The following is a 15,006-nucleotide window of genomic DNA, read 5'->3' as shown; positions in this document are numbered from 1 at the left end:
CTGCTATTAGCATTTAACAAATAATTTGCATGGGGGAGGCACCAAGGTTATTCTGTCTGTCTTGAAAGACATCAGTACATTTTGGAAAGAAACAAGAAATATGTTGTTAATATTTTTATGTTTATTATGTTGTGTTTCTTAAATTAAAATCCATTGTTCCTCTCCAGATAACTAGCTTTAGAAGTTGTGAACCACTAGGGAGCATTGCAACACACCAAACCCTGGACACAACTACACAGACACAATTTCAGATTCCAATAAAGTGTTTTATTGCTGCAAATACCTTTTAATGTATTCCACAGTTGCAACAATAAGACTTTTCCCTTCTCCACTCCACCACGTGAGCTTCGTCTGACTACTCTGCTGACTCTGATCACCAGGTGACGCGGAGCAGCTTCTTTTATACTGGGCCTGAGAGTACTTCCAATACAATCACCTTGCATCCAGGAGTACCTACCGGTTCAGGCTGAACCTCCCCATGATATGAGAGGTAGTCTCCAGCAGCACCCTCTAGCGGCACCTGAGAGGCACAACAGGGCTGCCCATCAAAACTACAACCCCCCATGCAACCCTGCAGGTATCCAAATAGAATACATGCCTGAGGTATGTCGCCACCCAGTCTACTTGGGAAACCACATTGTCCTTGGAAGCAGTCTCTCCTTGTTCATCCATTATAACGGCATCCCGACCAAGAAAGGTACAACTAACTAACTTGGTCGGGATGCCCGTCCACCTTCCATTAAAAGGGCCCCCCATCCAGGATACCAGCTAACCCATGTTGCCGATTTTAAAAAGTACTTTTCTTAAGAGATGTTAGGCCTTTGATCAATGTTGTTTCTACTGTATATACATGACTGTGATTTTCAAGATTGGTTTAGTTTTTAGTCTTTATGTAAAACATGTTTTTTGTTTGTTGGTTTCATTCAGTTATCCAGTTGTGTAAATAAAGCTTTGGATTATTGTATGTTCTCAAATTATATATATTTATATAATAAGTCTAAATGTCTTTTTGAATGTTTAACCAGGTAAAGCTAAAGTACAAATACAAGGTTCGCATTTTCCTTGAAGAAAGCCTGTCTTTTGGAGTTTTAGGACAACATGGGCGAGGTGTTACAGAACATTTTGGAGTGAATGTAAGTATATTTAAAGTTGTAATTCAAGTAACTGTAAAATATAGCTTGTTATTTTGAAAACAGAATGGGGATTTGACTCTGCGGTGCCTAGAAATTAGAAATGAAATCTCAGCAAGACTTGAACTGTGTTTATTTATCCTTTTGACTTAGCTTTTAAATGGTTTTGTTACGCATCATTTACCAGAGTTTAAGGGATAAAAGAGAAGTAACTTCAGAATATGATCAGTAAAACCTGTTCAGAATCAAAAGTATCAGAACTGCAATTTGAATTTAACAGGCTTATTGCTTTCAAGTAACTGGTTTAGGCTAGACTATGGTTTCTGTTTTTAATAAAAATGTTTTTTTTCTTCTTCAGATTGATGATATTGATCTCATTAGTGCGAATATGGAAAACTCTCTGGCCTCAGTTGGTGGATTTTGCTGTGGAAGATCTTTTGTTATTGATCATCAGGTATTTGCTTTGTTGGCACAGAAAGCAATTTCAGACTATGTGTTGATAGTGATTCTAAGTAGAAACGTTTAACTGCTGTTGTAAAAATACTTTTGCAGCAATATACAGTAGTCTTTTTCTACATTAACCTTCTGCAGCAGGTTTCAGTGAATTGAAGCTCATTCTAAGGACTTTAGGGGCACACATGAACTTACTTTTTATACAGAAGTACTTTTATATTTGTAGATAGATATAAAAATACTTCTGAAAGTTAACAATTGTCATGTCCTCATATATCAATTTTAATAAATTAACTTTGAAATCTGGTGGCATTAATTTCTTCATTCATTTAAGGTTGGGTAAAATTTAAGACACTAAGACTTTACAAAAAAATTAATTTAGACAGACGGAAAGCACACAATCGGATTTGTACCATAGCTAAAGAATGCTAGCATTTGTGCCAAGTGATAATTGAACAGTTTTAGTGATGCTGATCATCTTCACAAAACTCCTATGCCTAGTCCTACCAAGAGCACAACAGAAACACAGGTATGGAGCAGATCCAATAGTTATTTAATACAGTATAAAGAAAGAAATGTTTCATGTTTGCATCAGAATTGGTGCATTAGTTTTTAGCCTACTTCAATTGTGTGTGTGTTTTTTTCCCCACTTTGTTATATGCACAACTTCAAAAGATGTAGCAAAGATGGTTAGAACTTTGAAAAGAGCTTTTTCTGTATTTGTTGGTTTTTGATAGCAGACACATGAACACCTGTATCATCAAATTTTTCTATTTTAATTATTTATTCATATACATACATAAATTGAAGTCAAACTCTACTGCTGTTAATAACTAAAAAAAGTTACAAACTATTTTGACTTTTTACCTTACAGCTATCATTCTCATTCAATCTATAACTTCACCAAATAACATAATTTAATGGCCCATTTGTTTAATGTTCTACTAATTAAATGAATGTTTAAACTTTCAAGTTTTCTATTTTTGGTCTAATACTGTACTGTGTGATTCTGCATTGCATTATTCTGAATTAATTCACACAATTATAGCACCATTTTCATTGACATGAGTAAGTATGTGTAACCACTAGATTAATGATGTATCTAGTGATTAATCCTCTAAACTAGCGAGTTCTTTATTACAAAAAAAGTCAATATTTTTTTTTGAAAAGTTGAATTATCTGGAAAAATATCCTGATCCTTATTCTTATGAGATATCAACACAGTCCATGATTACAATGCAGTTAGTTTTATAAATAGCAGAAGTTCTGTGCTCTTTCTATAATTAGTAGCAAGTAGGGGAGGAAAAAGTAAATACATCTTGATTTTTAAAATATTCAGAAAACTTTGCAGGATGAAGTACATTTCCAAAGTGAATTCAGAGTTCATTTATTTAGCTCCTTGTTTTTTTCTATAGCTGCTGTACTTCTGAAAAATATGTAGAACAGACTGTTCAGGTTGTGAATATTCCTGATTCTTATCTTTAAGTAACTGTTGTTCACAGCGTCTTTCAGGTCAAGGATATTGTTTCTCCGCATCCTTGCCGCCAATGCTTGCATCAGCAGCAATAGAAGCTCTTAATATTATGGAGGAAGATCAAGGTAAATATTTTTCTTTCATTACTGCTTAAAGTTATGTATGAATTGAGAATGTTGATCACAGTATCAGCAAATTTAGAGTACATTTTCTTGTCATTTTGTTCTAGTTTGCTAGAAAACCAAAAAAAAAATAAATAAATACATTTGACTTTAGCTAAAGTCAACACAAGTGCAGTTTACCAGACCAAAAACATCTTTTCTAAATAAAAATTTTATCATTTGTATCAACTTAGAAATGTTGAATGGTAACAGAGTGCAGCTTGGTTTATTAGAATTTTGACTGTGGTATTTCATTCCAATGCCATCTGCTCGCTCTGTCTCTCTGTCTCAGTCTTGCCTCAGGTCTGCAAGTGTGGCATTTGGAGAGACAAGGAGCTATCTTGACACAAACCAATTAAAAAAAACCACAACAAAACTTTAATAAGAAGTACATTGTTTTACAAATAATACAGGATTACTACAAAATTCTTTTAATAACTCCTCATTCAAGCTTTTTACAGTGTTTTGTGAGGCTAGATGTACAGTATATTTAGTGAATGAGATAATTTAGTCTTACATTTTGCTTTGTAGTTTTTACTCTTACTGTTGTACTATTGTGCAATACTCTTGTGTATTCCTGAGGTGGCAATGATAGATTGGCCATCGAGCTTTATAAAAAGGATTAGTTGTGTTCTGTTTTGTTTATTGTATTTACCCCTCTTTTTAACATCCATTGCATGCTCAATCTACTTTGAAAGGGGTCTCTCTCTCTCTGAATAGCCTTCCCCAAGATTTCTGTCCTTTTTTTTTTTTTTTTTTTCTACAATGGGGGTGGGGGGTGGGGGCTGTCAAAAAACAGGACCTGTTAAAGCCCACCTGGTACTCCTTGTGTGATTTTTGGGCTATGCAAGAAATAAATTGTTGTTCTTGAGGCTGAATATAAGCAGTTAAACACAAGTAGCTAGTTTATAGGTAAGCTGTTTAAATATCTCATCTAGATACTTTGTAAAATTGTGTGGCTTGTTTCAGATGCCCACCAAAAAAAAAAACCCAAAACTCATTTTGGCTTTAGTCTTAAATGCATGAATTTGGATCGACCGGTTTTATTTATTTCTCATTGCAGCCTTCTCTTTTCAAGGATAAAGTGTGTTTTAAATATTTTTTTATGCCCCTTAGTTCACTGATGTACTTAAATTTTTTACTCTGTGCTGCTGCTAGAGCTGTTATGTCTTTATTTTAGTGTGATAAGCAAAACTGCACCAGACATAGTTTTAACTAGTATATTATTATACAGTCTAAGCATAACTTCCCTTGATTTATTTTCATCATTCTTTGCAGTAATAGACTAGCTTTTTGCTTGTCTTGCACATTGCTTATAAAATGAGAATACAGAGTCAATGTAAACCCCTAAGTAGAACGTTACTCAGACATGCAGGTAGAAAATTCAGTGTATTGTGTATATGGCACTTTATACTTGAACTTGGGAAAAAATAAAAGCTGTTCTTTTTTGCCTACAAGACAGTTTAAAATAAAAATAATGCCTCTAAGTATTAATTTTAAATGTTGAAAGAATGATTGTTTTATGCTTGCTTTCTTTGTTTGGATTACTCTAATGGAGTCATTAAGTGAAACAAAAGATTAATTTATTGAGCTGCAGAAACTCCTTATTTATGTATAATTTGTAATTTACACCTTTTCTCATTTAACAGACATTTTCAGACTGCTGCGAGATAAATGTAAACTTATTCACAAAGAACTGCAAGGGTAATATAATACAGATTTCTGTTAACCTTTTAACCCTTTAGTTTTAAATGTTGAAAAAAGTTTGTTTGAAACATGACATCAATTTATAAGTGAATTCCATAAATGTTTTAAAGTTGTCAGGGTTTGGTTTAATTTATTTTGTGGTAGATTGTTGTGTTTTGAAGAGAGGTGGAATTACATTGATTCTTAGTGATCCTCCACTCTGAATAGAATTACAGCGTTTTTTGTTTTTTAACTAACATTTACAAAAAGAAGGCAAACAGTAAAAAATGGTCTGTGTATATATATATATATATATATATATATATATATATATATATATATATATATATATATATATATATATATATATATATATATATATATATATATATATATATATATATATATATATATATATATATATATACATACATACAAACTATTAAACTACATTGGGAAATTTTGCATGTGTATTTTTCAGCTAATTTTTGAAAATGGTAATTTCTTGTGTGTATATATATATATATATATATATATATATATATATATATATATACATATATACATATATACACAGTGGTGTGAAAAACTCTTTGCCCCTTCCTGATTTATTTTTTTGCATGTTTGTCACACAAAATGTTTCTGATCATCAAACACATTTAACCATTAGTCAAATATAACACAAGTAAACACAAAATGCAGTTTTTAAATGATGGTTTTATTATTTAGGAGAAAAAAAATCCAAACCTACACGGCCCTGTGTGAATAAGTAATTGCCCCCTGAACCTAATAACTGGTTGGGCCACCCTTAGCCGCAATAACTGCAATCAAGCGTTTGCGATAACTTGCAGTGAGTCTTTTACAGCGCTCTGGAGGAATTTTGGCCCACTCATCTTTTCAGAATTGTTGGAATTCAGCTTTATTTGAGGGTTTTCTAGCATGAACCGCCTTTTTAAGGTCATGCCATAGCATCTCAATCGGATTCAGGTCAGGACTTTGACTAGGCCACTCCAAAGTCTTCATTTTGTTTTTCTTCAGCCATTCAGAGGTGGATTTGCTGGTGTGTTTTGGGTCATTGTCCTGTTGCAGCACCCAAGATCGCTTCAGCTTGAGTTGACGAACAGATGGCGGACATTCTCCTTCAGGATTTTTGGTAGACAGTAGAATTCATGGTTCCATCTATCACAGCAAGCCTTCCAGGTCCAGAAGCAGCAAAACAACCCCAGACCATCACACTACCACCACCATATTTTACTGTTGGTATGATGTTCTTTTTCTGAAATGCTGTGTTCCTTTTACGCCAGATGTAACGGGACATTTGCCTTCCAAAAGTTCAACTTTTGTCTCATCAGTCCACAAGGTATTTTCCCAAAAGTCTTGGCAATCATTGAGATGTTTCTTAGCAAAACTGAGACGAGCCCTAATGTTCTTTTGCTTAACAGTGGTTTGCGTCTTGGAAATCTGCCATGCAGGCCGTTTTGCCCAGTCTCTTTCTTATGGTGGAGTCGTGAACACTGACCTTAATTGAGGCAAGTGAGGCCTGCAGTTCTTTAGACGTTGTCCTGGGGTCTTTGTGACCTCTCGGATGAGTCGCCTCTGCGCCTTGGGGTAATTTTGGTCGGCCGCCACTCCTGGGAAGGTTCACCACTGTTCCATGTTTTTGCCATTTGTGGATAATGGCTCTCACTGTGGTTCGCTGGAGTCCCAAAGCTTTAAAAATGGCTTTATAACCTTTACCAGACTGATAAATCTCTATTACTTCTGTTCTCATTTGTTCCTGAATTTCTTTGGATCTTGGCATGATGTCTTGCTTTTGAGGTGCTTTTGGTTTACTTCTCTGTGTCAGGCAGCTCCTATTTAAGTGATTTCTTGATTGAAACAGGTGTGGCAGTAATCAGGCCTGGGGGTGGCTACGGAAATTGAACTCAGGTGTGATACACCACAATTAGGTGATTTTTAACGAGGGGCAATTACTTTTCACACAGGGCCATGTAGGTTTGGATTTTTTTCTCCCTAAATAATAAAACCATCATTTAAAAACTGCATTTTGTGTTTACTTGTGTTATATTTGACTAATGGTTAAATGTGTTTGATGATCAGAAACATTTTGTGTGACAAACATGCAAAAGAATAAGAAATCAGGAAGGGGGCAAATAGTTTTTCACACCACTGTATATACAAGATATATATATATATATATATATATATATATATATATATATATATATATATATATATATATATATATATATATATATATATATATATATATATATATATATATATATATATATATATATATATATATATATATATATATATATATATACACACAAGAAATTACCATTTTCAAAAATTAGCTGAAAAATACACATGCAAAATTTCCCAATGTAGTTTAATAGTTTGGCAACATAAATAAATGGAAGTTAAGATGGAAGACGAAAACCTACAGCAATTCACGGATACTGTGATAAATCCAACCTAATAATGATGATTATCTAAAAAAATAAAGTAAAATGCTCTTGTATTAGTACCCTTTAAATCTGAAAGATCCTTGGTCAAAATCTCCAAAATTAGATGGAATTTTCAGAATCTGAATGTCAGGAATTACTGTCTTTTAGACTTAATATTGTTTGTTGCTTCCTTGCATGTTTCACATTTAAAATTTAAAAAACTAAAATGATTTTTTAAGTGAAAAAATGTACATATATAATATATCCCTTTGTATTTAATCTGGAAAGCTAACTGCTTTTCGTACTGTATGAATGAATGACATTTAAGTTAAGTTTGTGGCCGATCTTGAGAAATGTTACCCCATTTCAAAGCAAGTGTTGACCCTCCGCAACACCCCCAAGTACCTTTACTCGGTCTTATGATTGTGTTTCACAAAAGCATCAATGGATATCATGACTAGTGTAGAGAACGTACTCCAGCCACTCTAGAAGTCGAAATCACATTTGAATAACTGTCTGAACAAGCCTTCAAAAGAGATGCATGAATGCTGTGAAGAGATGTGGAAAATGAATATATTAAAGAAATAAGCTACTACCATCTGAGTAAAACTATTACATGTAATGACAGTTTTGTAGATGCAGGATGTACCCAAACACTGCATTTATGTTGAAGTTTAATGTGAATAGGAAACACTCAAGAAATTTTTTATTTCAATGTAAAAATCTACATTAGTGTTCTGTTTTTTCTTTTTCTTTTCTTTTTTAATTGTAGTATGTCTGACTGGGAACACTATCTGCCCTAATCCAAAGAATTTGAATTAGCTTTATATGTTTTATTCAACCAGTAGATAGGAACATTTATTTATTTTTTTGGAAATTAATATTACATGATATTGTTATATTGTGTATGCTAATTCTTGATGATGGGTATTCCCTGTCCAGAATTCTCTTCCTGGAACTGCGCATATTGCTCTTGTTATTAACATTTAAATTGAACCAGAAACCCACACTTTCTTCTTTATTTTTAATTACCCTTATTTTTATTTCTCTTACTTTCTAGTTCATGTAATATGCATCAGCCAGTTTCATTTATATATTTATTACTCCGTTAGTCTACTTCTTTCAACATTTCAATTTTTTTCTGATGTAGGTTCTCTTCAGTATTTTACCTCATTTGATATGTCAATTTCCTAAATCATTGCAGGGTTTTCATAGGATGCAAACACCCTACTAGGCCGGTTTATAGTTCCTGATAACCTAATATGCACATCTTAGGGATGTGGAAGTAAACGAAGTACCTGATTAAAACACACCTAAACATGGGGAGAATGTGCTGTAAACTCTAAAGAATGGCCTGACCAAACCTTGGTCATTGGTACTGTGAGGTGCTAAACACTGTGGCAGCATTTCTCATTTGTGATAAATTTGAGTGATCTTTAATTGTATATTATTTTGTTATATATTTTTTTTTTTCCTTTTGTTTTAATGCATTTTATAATGTGTATTCTTTGGGAGTGTTAAGTCAAATATAAATTGATTGGCTAAGTATGATGTTTTGGATAATGAAAAATGTAGCACAGACTTGTAATATAAGTAACTTTGTATGCAAATTAAAAAACAGTATATTTGTATTTAAATTTTCCTCATACAAAGAAAAAGAAAAAAATTTGCCCACCTGGCTGCTCTTTTATTGTATTCAATTTGTGATCTCAAACATCTGAGAAAAGCTGTACAGTATTTTGTAATCACCTGCAGATTACACATTAGCTATAGATTATTCTGCCTATTTTTTTTTCTCTCTAAGTTGTTCTTTTTTTAATGAATGCTTTACACCTTATCATTACCACAGATAATTATGACTGCAATATTTAAAAGTAATTGGTTTTGGTTTGTAGCTAGAAGGTTAGTCAAGAGACTCGGATTGAAATATTGAATCTTTTTTTTCTGTTTGCATTCCTACAGTATTTCAGGCTTAAAAGTTGTTGGCGAATCAATCTCTCCAGCATTTCACCTTCAACTGGAGCAGAGCAGTGGTTCCAGGGAGTCTGATGTCAGAATCTTGAATAGAATTGTAGAATATGTGAGTATGCCCTTGCACTCTAATTAAAAACAGTAGTTTAAAAAAAAGTGAGTATTACAGCAGAAACTCCTACCAAGAGACTAAAATAGCAGGAATATTTTTTTGTAACTGGACTCTTTGATATTTTTACATGTGTTTCCACTTTGTAGCACTGTAATCATTATTTTTCATTTACTTGCTCTGTTTTTCATCGATACTGTCCTGTATTTTCTAAAATCTACTTACATAACTACCAATGCAGTTCTTTGTGTCTTAACACAACTATTTAAACCCCCAAATTGTTGTGACTTTCATTTGAACTTTTTGATTTTACATAAGTCAGTATTACAGTGGTGCAGATCCATTCTAATAGAATTGGCTGATATGTAAAATTCTCGGGTCAATCGTTGTCCTCTTGAACATTGTCAATACATGATATTATCGGGTGGGGTTCAAGGCTGAATCACAGTTATAACAAAATAAAAGCCAAAACTGATTTTATTGCAGTTCCTGTAGTTTTCGGTTTGACCATAGGGTGTCATCATTGTTAATTGCAATGCGTCCTGACATGGTACTAAAATATCCTTGTTTAATACAGAAAAACACAGATGTGCAAAAAGAACATGCTATTTATTGAAACTTCTGAATTTAGAAAAAGCACAAAATACAAGTAGAACAGTATGAGTTGGATATATTGGTACCACAGTTTTTTCACAGTATTTATGTGAATAAATTACATCTGCTTTCCAAAATACACATTTTTCTTCCTAAATCACATATGTCATCCTTCAACTCCTCCAGAATGACATATCCTTACAGAAAATTAGCCTTGAGTTAAAGGGCAGCATACATTTTGATTGTAATAACTGATATAAAATACTTTTTTGAACAGTGACAGGGATATGTGACCCATCAATGGCACTCTTGTGGAAGACTGAGGCAGAGATGATTGGAGAGCAGAATACACTGTTCAAGTACACTGGCTCACTGGTGGCTTATTTATTCCAGAAACACTCGATAATGTGTTATAGCCAGTACCAGTGGCAAATAATAAGCCATGACACTAGCTGGAACACACTTTTTGACAAGTATATATTTATATATGAAGTATGTATTTATATACAGTGGTGTGAAAAACTATTTGCCCCCTTCCTGATTTCTTCTTCTTTTGCATGTTTGTCACACAAAATGTTTCTGATCATCAAACACATTTAACCATTAGTCAAATATAACACAAGTAAACACAAAATGCAGTTTTTAAATGATGGTTTTTATTATTTAGGGAGAAAAAAATCCAAACCTACATGGCCCTGTGTGAAAAAGTAATTGCCCCCTTGTTAAAAAATAACCTAACTGTGGTGTATCACACCTGAGTTCAATTTCCGTAGCCACCCCCAGGCCTGATTACTGCCACACCTGATTCAATCAAGAAATCACTTAAATAGGAGCTGCCTGACACAGAGAAGTAGACCAAAAGTACCTCAAAAGCTAGACATCATGCCAAGATCCAAAGAAATTCAGGAACAAATGAGAACAGAAGTAATTGAGATCTATCAGTCTGGTAAAGGTTATAAAGCCATTTCTAAAGCTTTGGGACTCCAGCGAACCACAGTGAGAGCCATTATCCACAAATGGCAAAAACATGGAACAGTGGTGAACCTTCCCAGGAGTGGCCGGCCGACCAAAATTACCCCAAGAGCGCAGAGACGACTCATCCCAGAGGTCACAAAAGACCCCAGGACAATGTCTAAAGAACTGCAGGCCTCACTTGCCTCAATTAAGGTCAGTGTTCACGACTCCACCATAAGAAAGAGACTGGGCAAAAACGGCCTGCATGGCAGATTTCCAAGACGCAAACCGCTGTTAAGCAAAAAGAACATTAGGGCTTGTCTCAATTTTGCTAAGAAACATCTCGGTGATTGCCAAGACTTTTGGGGAAATACCTTGTGGACTGATGAGACAAAAGTTGATCTTTTTGGAAGGCAAATGTCCCATTACATCTGGCGTAAAAGGAACACAGCACTTCAGAAAAAGAACATCATACCAACAGTAAAATATGGTGGTGGTAGTGTGATGGTCTGGGGTTGTTTTGCTGCTTCTGGACCTGGAAGGCTTGCTGTGATAGATGGAACCATGAATTCTACTGTCTACCAAAAAATCCTGAAGGAGAATGTCCGGCCATCTGTTCGTCAACTCAAGCAGAAGCGATCTTGGGTGCTGCAACAGGACAATGACCCAAAACACACCAGCAAATCCACCTCTGAATGGCTGAAGAAAAACAAAATGAAGACTTTGGAGTGGCCTAGTCAAAGTCCTGACCTGAATCCAATTGAGATGCTATGGCATGACCTTAAAAAGGTGGTTCATGCTAGAAAACCCTCAAATAAAGCTGAATTACAACAATTCTGCAAAGATGAGTGGGCCAAAATTCCTCCAGAGCGCTGTAAAAGACTCATTGCAAGTTATCGCAAACGCTTGATTGCAGTTATTGCTGCTAAGGGTGGCCCAACCAGTTATTAGGTTCACACAGGACCATGTAGGTTTGGATTTTTTTTTTTTTTCTTCCTAAATAATCCATCATTTTAAAAACTGCATTTTGTGTTTACTTGTGTTATATTTGACTAATGGTTAAATGTGTTTGATGATCAGAAACATTTTGTGTGACAAACATGCAAAAGAATAAGAAATCAGGAAGGGGGCAAATAGTTTTTCACACCATTGTATCTTTTTTTTTTCCCTCACTAGTCCTGATTCTGTTTACACATCAAGATTGACCACAGTAAATTTTTGACTGCCCAGAGCTGTCATAATTGCAATAATAAATCCTCTGCCTCTTCATAGTATGTCACAAGCGGCTTCTTCCACTGGCCTTTAAAACTGCATGCCTACCAAGTTGAACCTTTCAACAGAAGAGGTGTCAGGTTGCTAACGTGAATTTTCAAATGAAATGTATTCATATTTGTAGCTTTCTGCTAAATAAAGTTTTACAGTTTCTAGTGTAAGTAAATACAGTGTCAGCAGCCTATCCTGGATACAAGTGCATATGGAGTATTTACAATGTGTTTAATCACTTGGTTAAAATTTTCAGCAAAGGAAAGTTCATCAACACAAGCCTACTTAGTACTATTGAAGAAACTGCTACAGTTTTCCAAAGGTAAAACATTTGTCAATACAGCAACAGGCTTCAGAGCAGCATTCACTGACTCAAATACACTAATATCTTGCTGCAGGTAGCAGGTGCCCGCTTATCACCTATAACATCCCTGAAGGCTAGTGCTTGTACCAGGATACCTTAACTTCCTATTCTAAAATGAGCTTGTCAGTGTTACTTCACTAAAATTGAACAACCACGCACCAATTTTTACTACCTGTTATGAAAGTTTCAAATCCACTCTACCTTGTGATGTTCTTGAGAACCATTATAAGGCACAGAAGTTCTACAAGCAGAGTGAATGAGTTTCAGTTCCGTGGTGCGCTAACATTACAGACAGACAAGTTCAGCATGCTGAGTGTGATTGTGGGTCAGCATCATCATTGCTGCGTTCAAGCGCTGATGGGGAGGAAAAAAAAAAAAACAAAAAAAAACAAAATTCTCATCACCCAGTTTAGTGGAACATCTCGAACAAGATGATACACACACTACACTTATGTGAAACGTAAGAGGTTTTTGAGGTATAGGTCTGTTTCGGAGACAGAATATCAGTAGATCAGCCCTGTCCCTGGTAATGAATACACTTGCTGTCAAGCTTTTTCAGTCACCCATGGAGAGATATCTATAGAAAGCCTTTTTAGCTTTTAACAGTATCAAAATGGGTAGCTATATCATTCATAAATTACTGGAATAAAAGCACCTTTGTCTTTGTTATTTTAAAGGTGTGGTGGCACTACCAACAGACAAATGGTTTGGACATGATTAACACTAGAATTACCAGAGCCTACGAAAAAACTCGTAATTCCGTCCCACCTTAAACTGCTTCTTAAATCCCTTCACACCTCTCCGCCAGCCCTTTGTCTTCTAAATGTGCTGATAAAGAGAAGCCGGCTATTCCATTCCCCCACCAATTTAGAACGTGCACGAACTTCTCTCAGCTCATGCCTTGATTGAGTATCTGGGAGTGAAGTGGAGTTTTAGAGTGAAATAATAGATCGTTGTTTGGAACACACGCATTTCATGTCTGTTCCGTTTTTACAGTAATCTGTGTCAACACATTGTTAAAACAGAAACTTTTTTATATTCTAGTAGTAGATGACAAAATGTAGGCATAAACTATATAATGTATGAAGCCTGAAGTCCAAATAGCAAAGAAACATTTTCACAAGAATAACACAATTGCACTTTTATTCAAACATATAACTGCAGAAAGAAAAAGCCGCCTTAACATGCGACATTGACACCAGTTTACTATAACTGACTCCGTGGTTCAATAGATACAGCCCCGCTTGAATCAAGGGTCACGGGTTCGATCCTGCGCCCTCCCTTTTGAGAAGTAATCTGTTCTTAGTCTTACTGTTTTAGTATAAAACATACATTTGATTTCAGTCTGTAACAGCCGGTGCAATTTATGATCTTTGTAAAGGTTAGCTTTTTTTTTATTCACTTTTCACTCTCTCAGTCGCGTTCAGAATCAATCCATACAACCCCATCTGACACGGCTGTTTTCACTAAAGACGCTATAGCTCTGCAGTGTACCACGATGCATACTAACGCCCCGGTTCTGACACACAAGCGCTGGCGAAGCTGCCTTCTTCGTATCTCACCGTCACTTGCTTTTCTTTTTATTCAGTTTTATTGAGTGTTCCTGCCAGTCCCGCATGTTGCTGTATGCTTTTTCTTTTGCACCCAGGACATGCAGAAGAAAGAATGGTAAAGACCAGTAACCGGCTATATGCAATCATCAGACACTCCCCATCTGCCCGTGTCGTTCAAACACAGGAACATATATTGGTGTAAAAGTATAACAAAAGTGCACTTTTATTCAAGTGCACTTTTTCCATCGCCTTTTCCTGTAAGAAGCAGTGTACACACTTCTCTCTATGCTGTGGTTTCTATTACACACCTGAAAGAAAGAGACAATACATATGAACATATCCAGCATACAGCAACATGCGGGACTGGCAGGAACACTCAATAAAACTGAATAAAAAGAAAATCAAGTGACGGTGAGATACGAAGAAGACAGCTTCGCCAGCGTCTGTGTGTCAGAACCGGGTGGGGGGGCGTTAGTATGCATCGTGGTACAGCACAGAGCTATAGCGTCTGTATTCTGTTTCTTTTGTACTCCAGGGCACGCAGAGGAGAGAATAGTAAAGAGCAGTAAGTTCGGCGCTATATGCAATCATCAGACACTCTCCATCTGCCCGTTGTTTTGTTATACTTTTCAATACTTTTATACTGCTCAAACGGGCATGCTCAAAAATACACGTAATGCCACGAAAAGTGCACGCAGACACTTCATTTCGCAAAACAAAACAAGTGCACTTTTATTCAAAACTACCTGTATAACCGAAGAAAAAAGAAAGCAAGATACAGTAGGCGATTGATACGACATCTTGCATGGTGCAATGCTAAGAAGTGAAGATTTTCATTCCG

The 15,006-nt window shown here is 35.3% G+C and overlaps 1 protein-coding gene across 1 annotated transcript in view; it reads left to right on the top strand.

Moving 5' to 3' along the window:
- sptlc1 (serine palmitoyltransferase, long chain base subunit 1) overlaps nt 1-15,006 on the top strand; it is a 41,331-nt gene that overhangs the window by 17,092 nt on the left and 9,233 nt on the right. Inside the window, exons 9-13 of the mRNA XM_039759477.1 lie at nt 1,026-1,133; nt 1,489-1,584; nt 3,086-3,182; nt 4,868-4,922; nt 9,320-9,437. Of these exons, the coding sequence (XP_039615411.1) occupies nt 1,026-1,133; nt 1,489-1,584; nt 3,086-3,182; nt 4,868-4,922; nt 9,320-9,437 (474 nt within the window). The remainder of the gene's footprint in view (nt 1-1,025; nt 1,134-1,488; nt 1,585-3,085; nt 3,183-4,867; nt 4,923-9,319; nt 9,438-15,006) is intronic.

The sequence above is a fragment of the Polypterus senegalus genome, chromosome 7, assembly GCF_016835505.1.
Source record: "Polypterus senegalus isolate Bchr_013 chromosome 7, ASM1683550v1, whole genome shotgun sequence".
Taxonomy (NCBI): Eukaryota; Metazoa; Chordata; class Cladistia; order Polypteriformes; family Polypteridae; genus Polypterus; species Polypterus senegalus.
The sequence above is the reverse complement of the archived record's forward strand: the minus strand, read 5'-3'. Positions and strand labels throughout refer to the sequence as shown.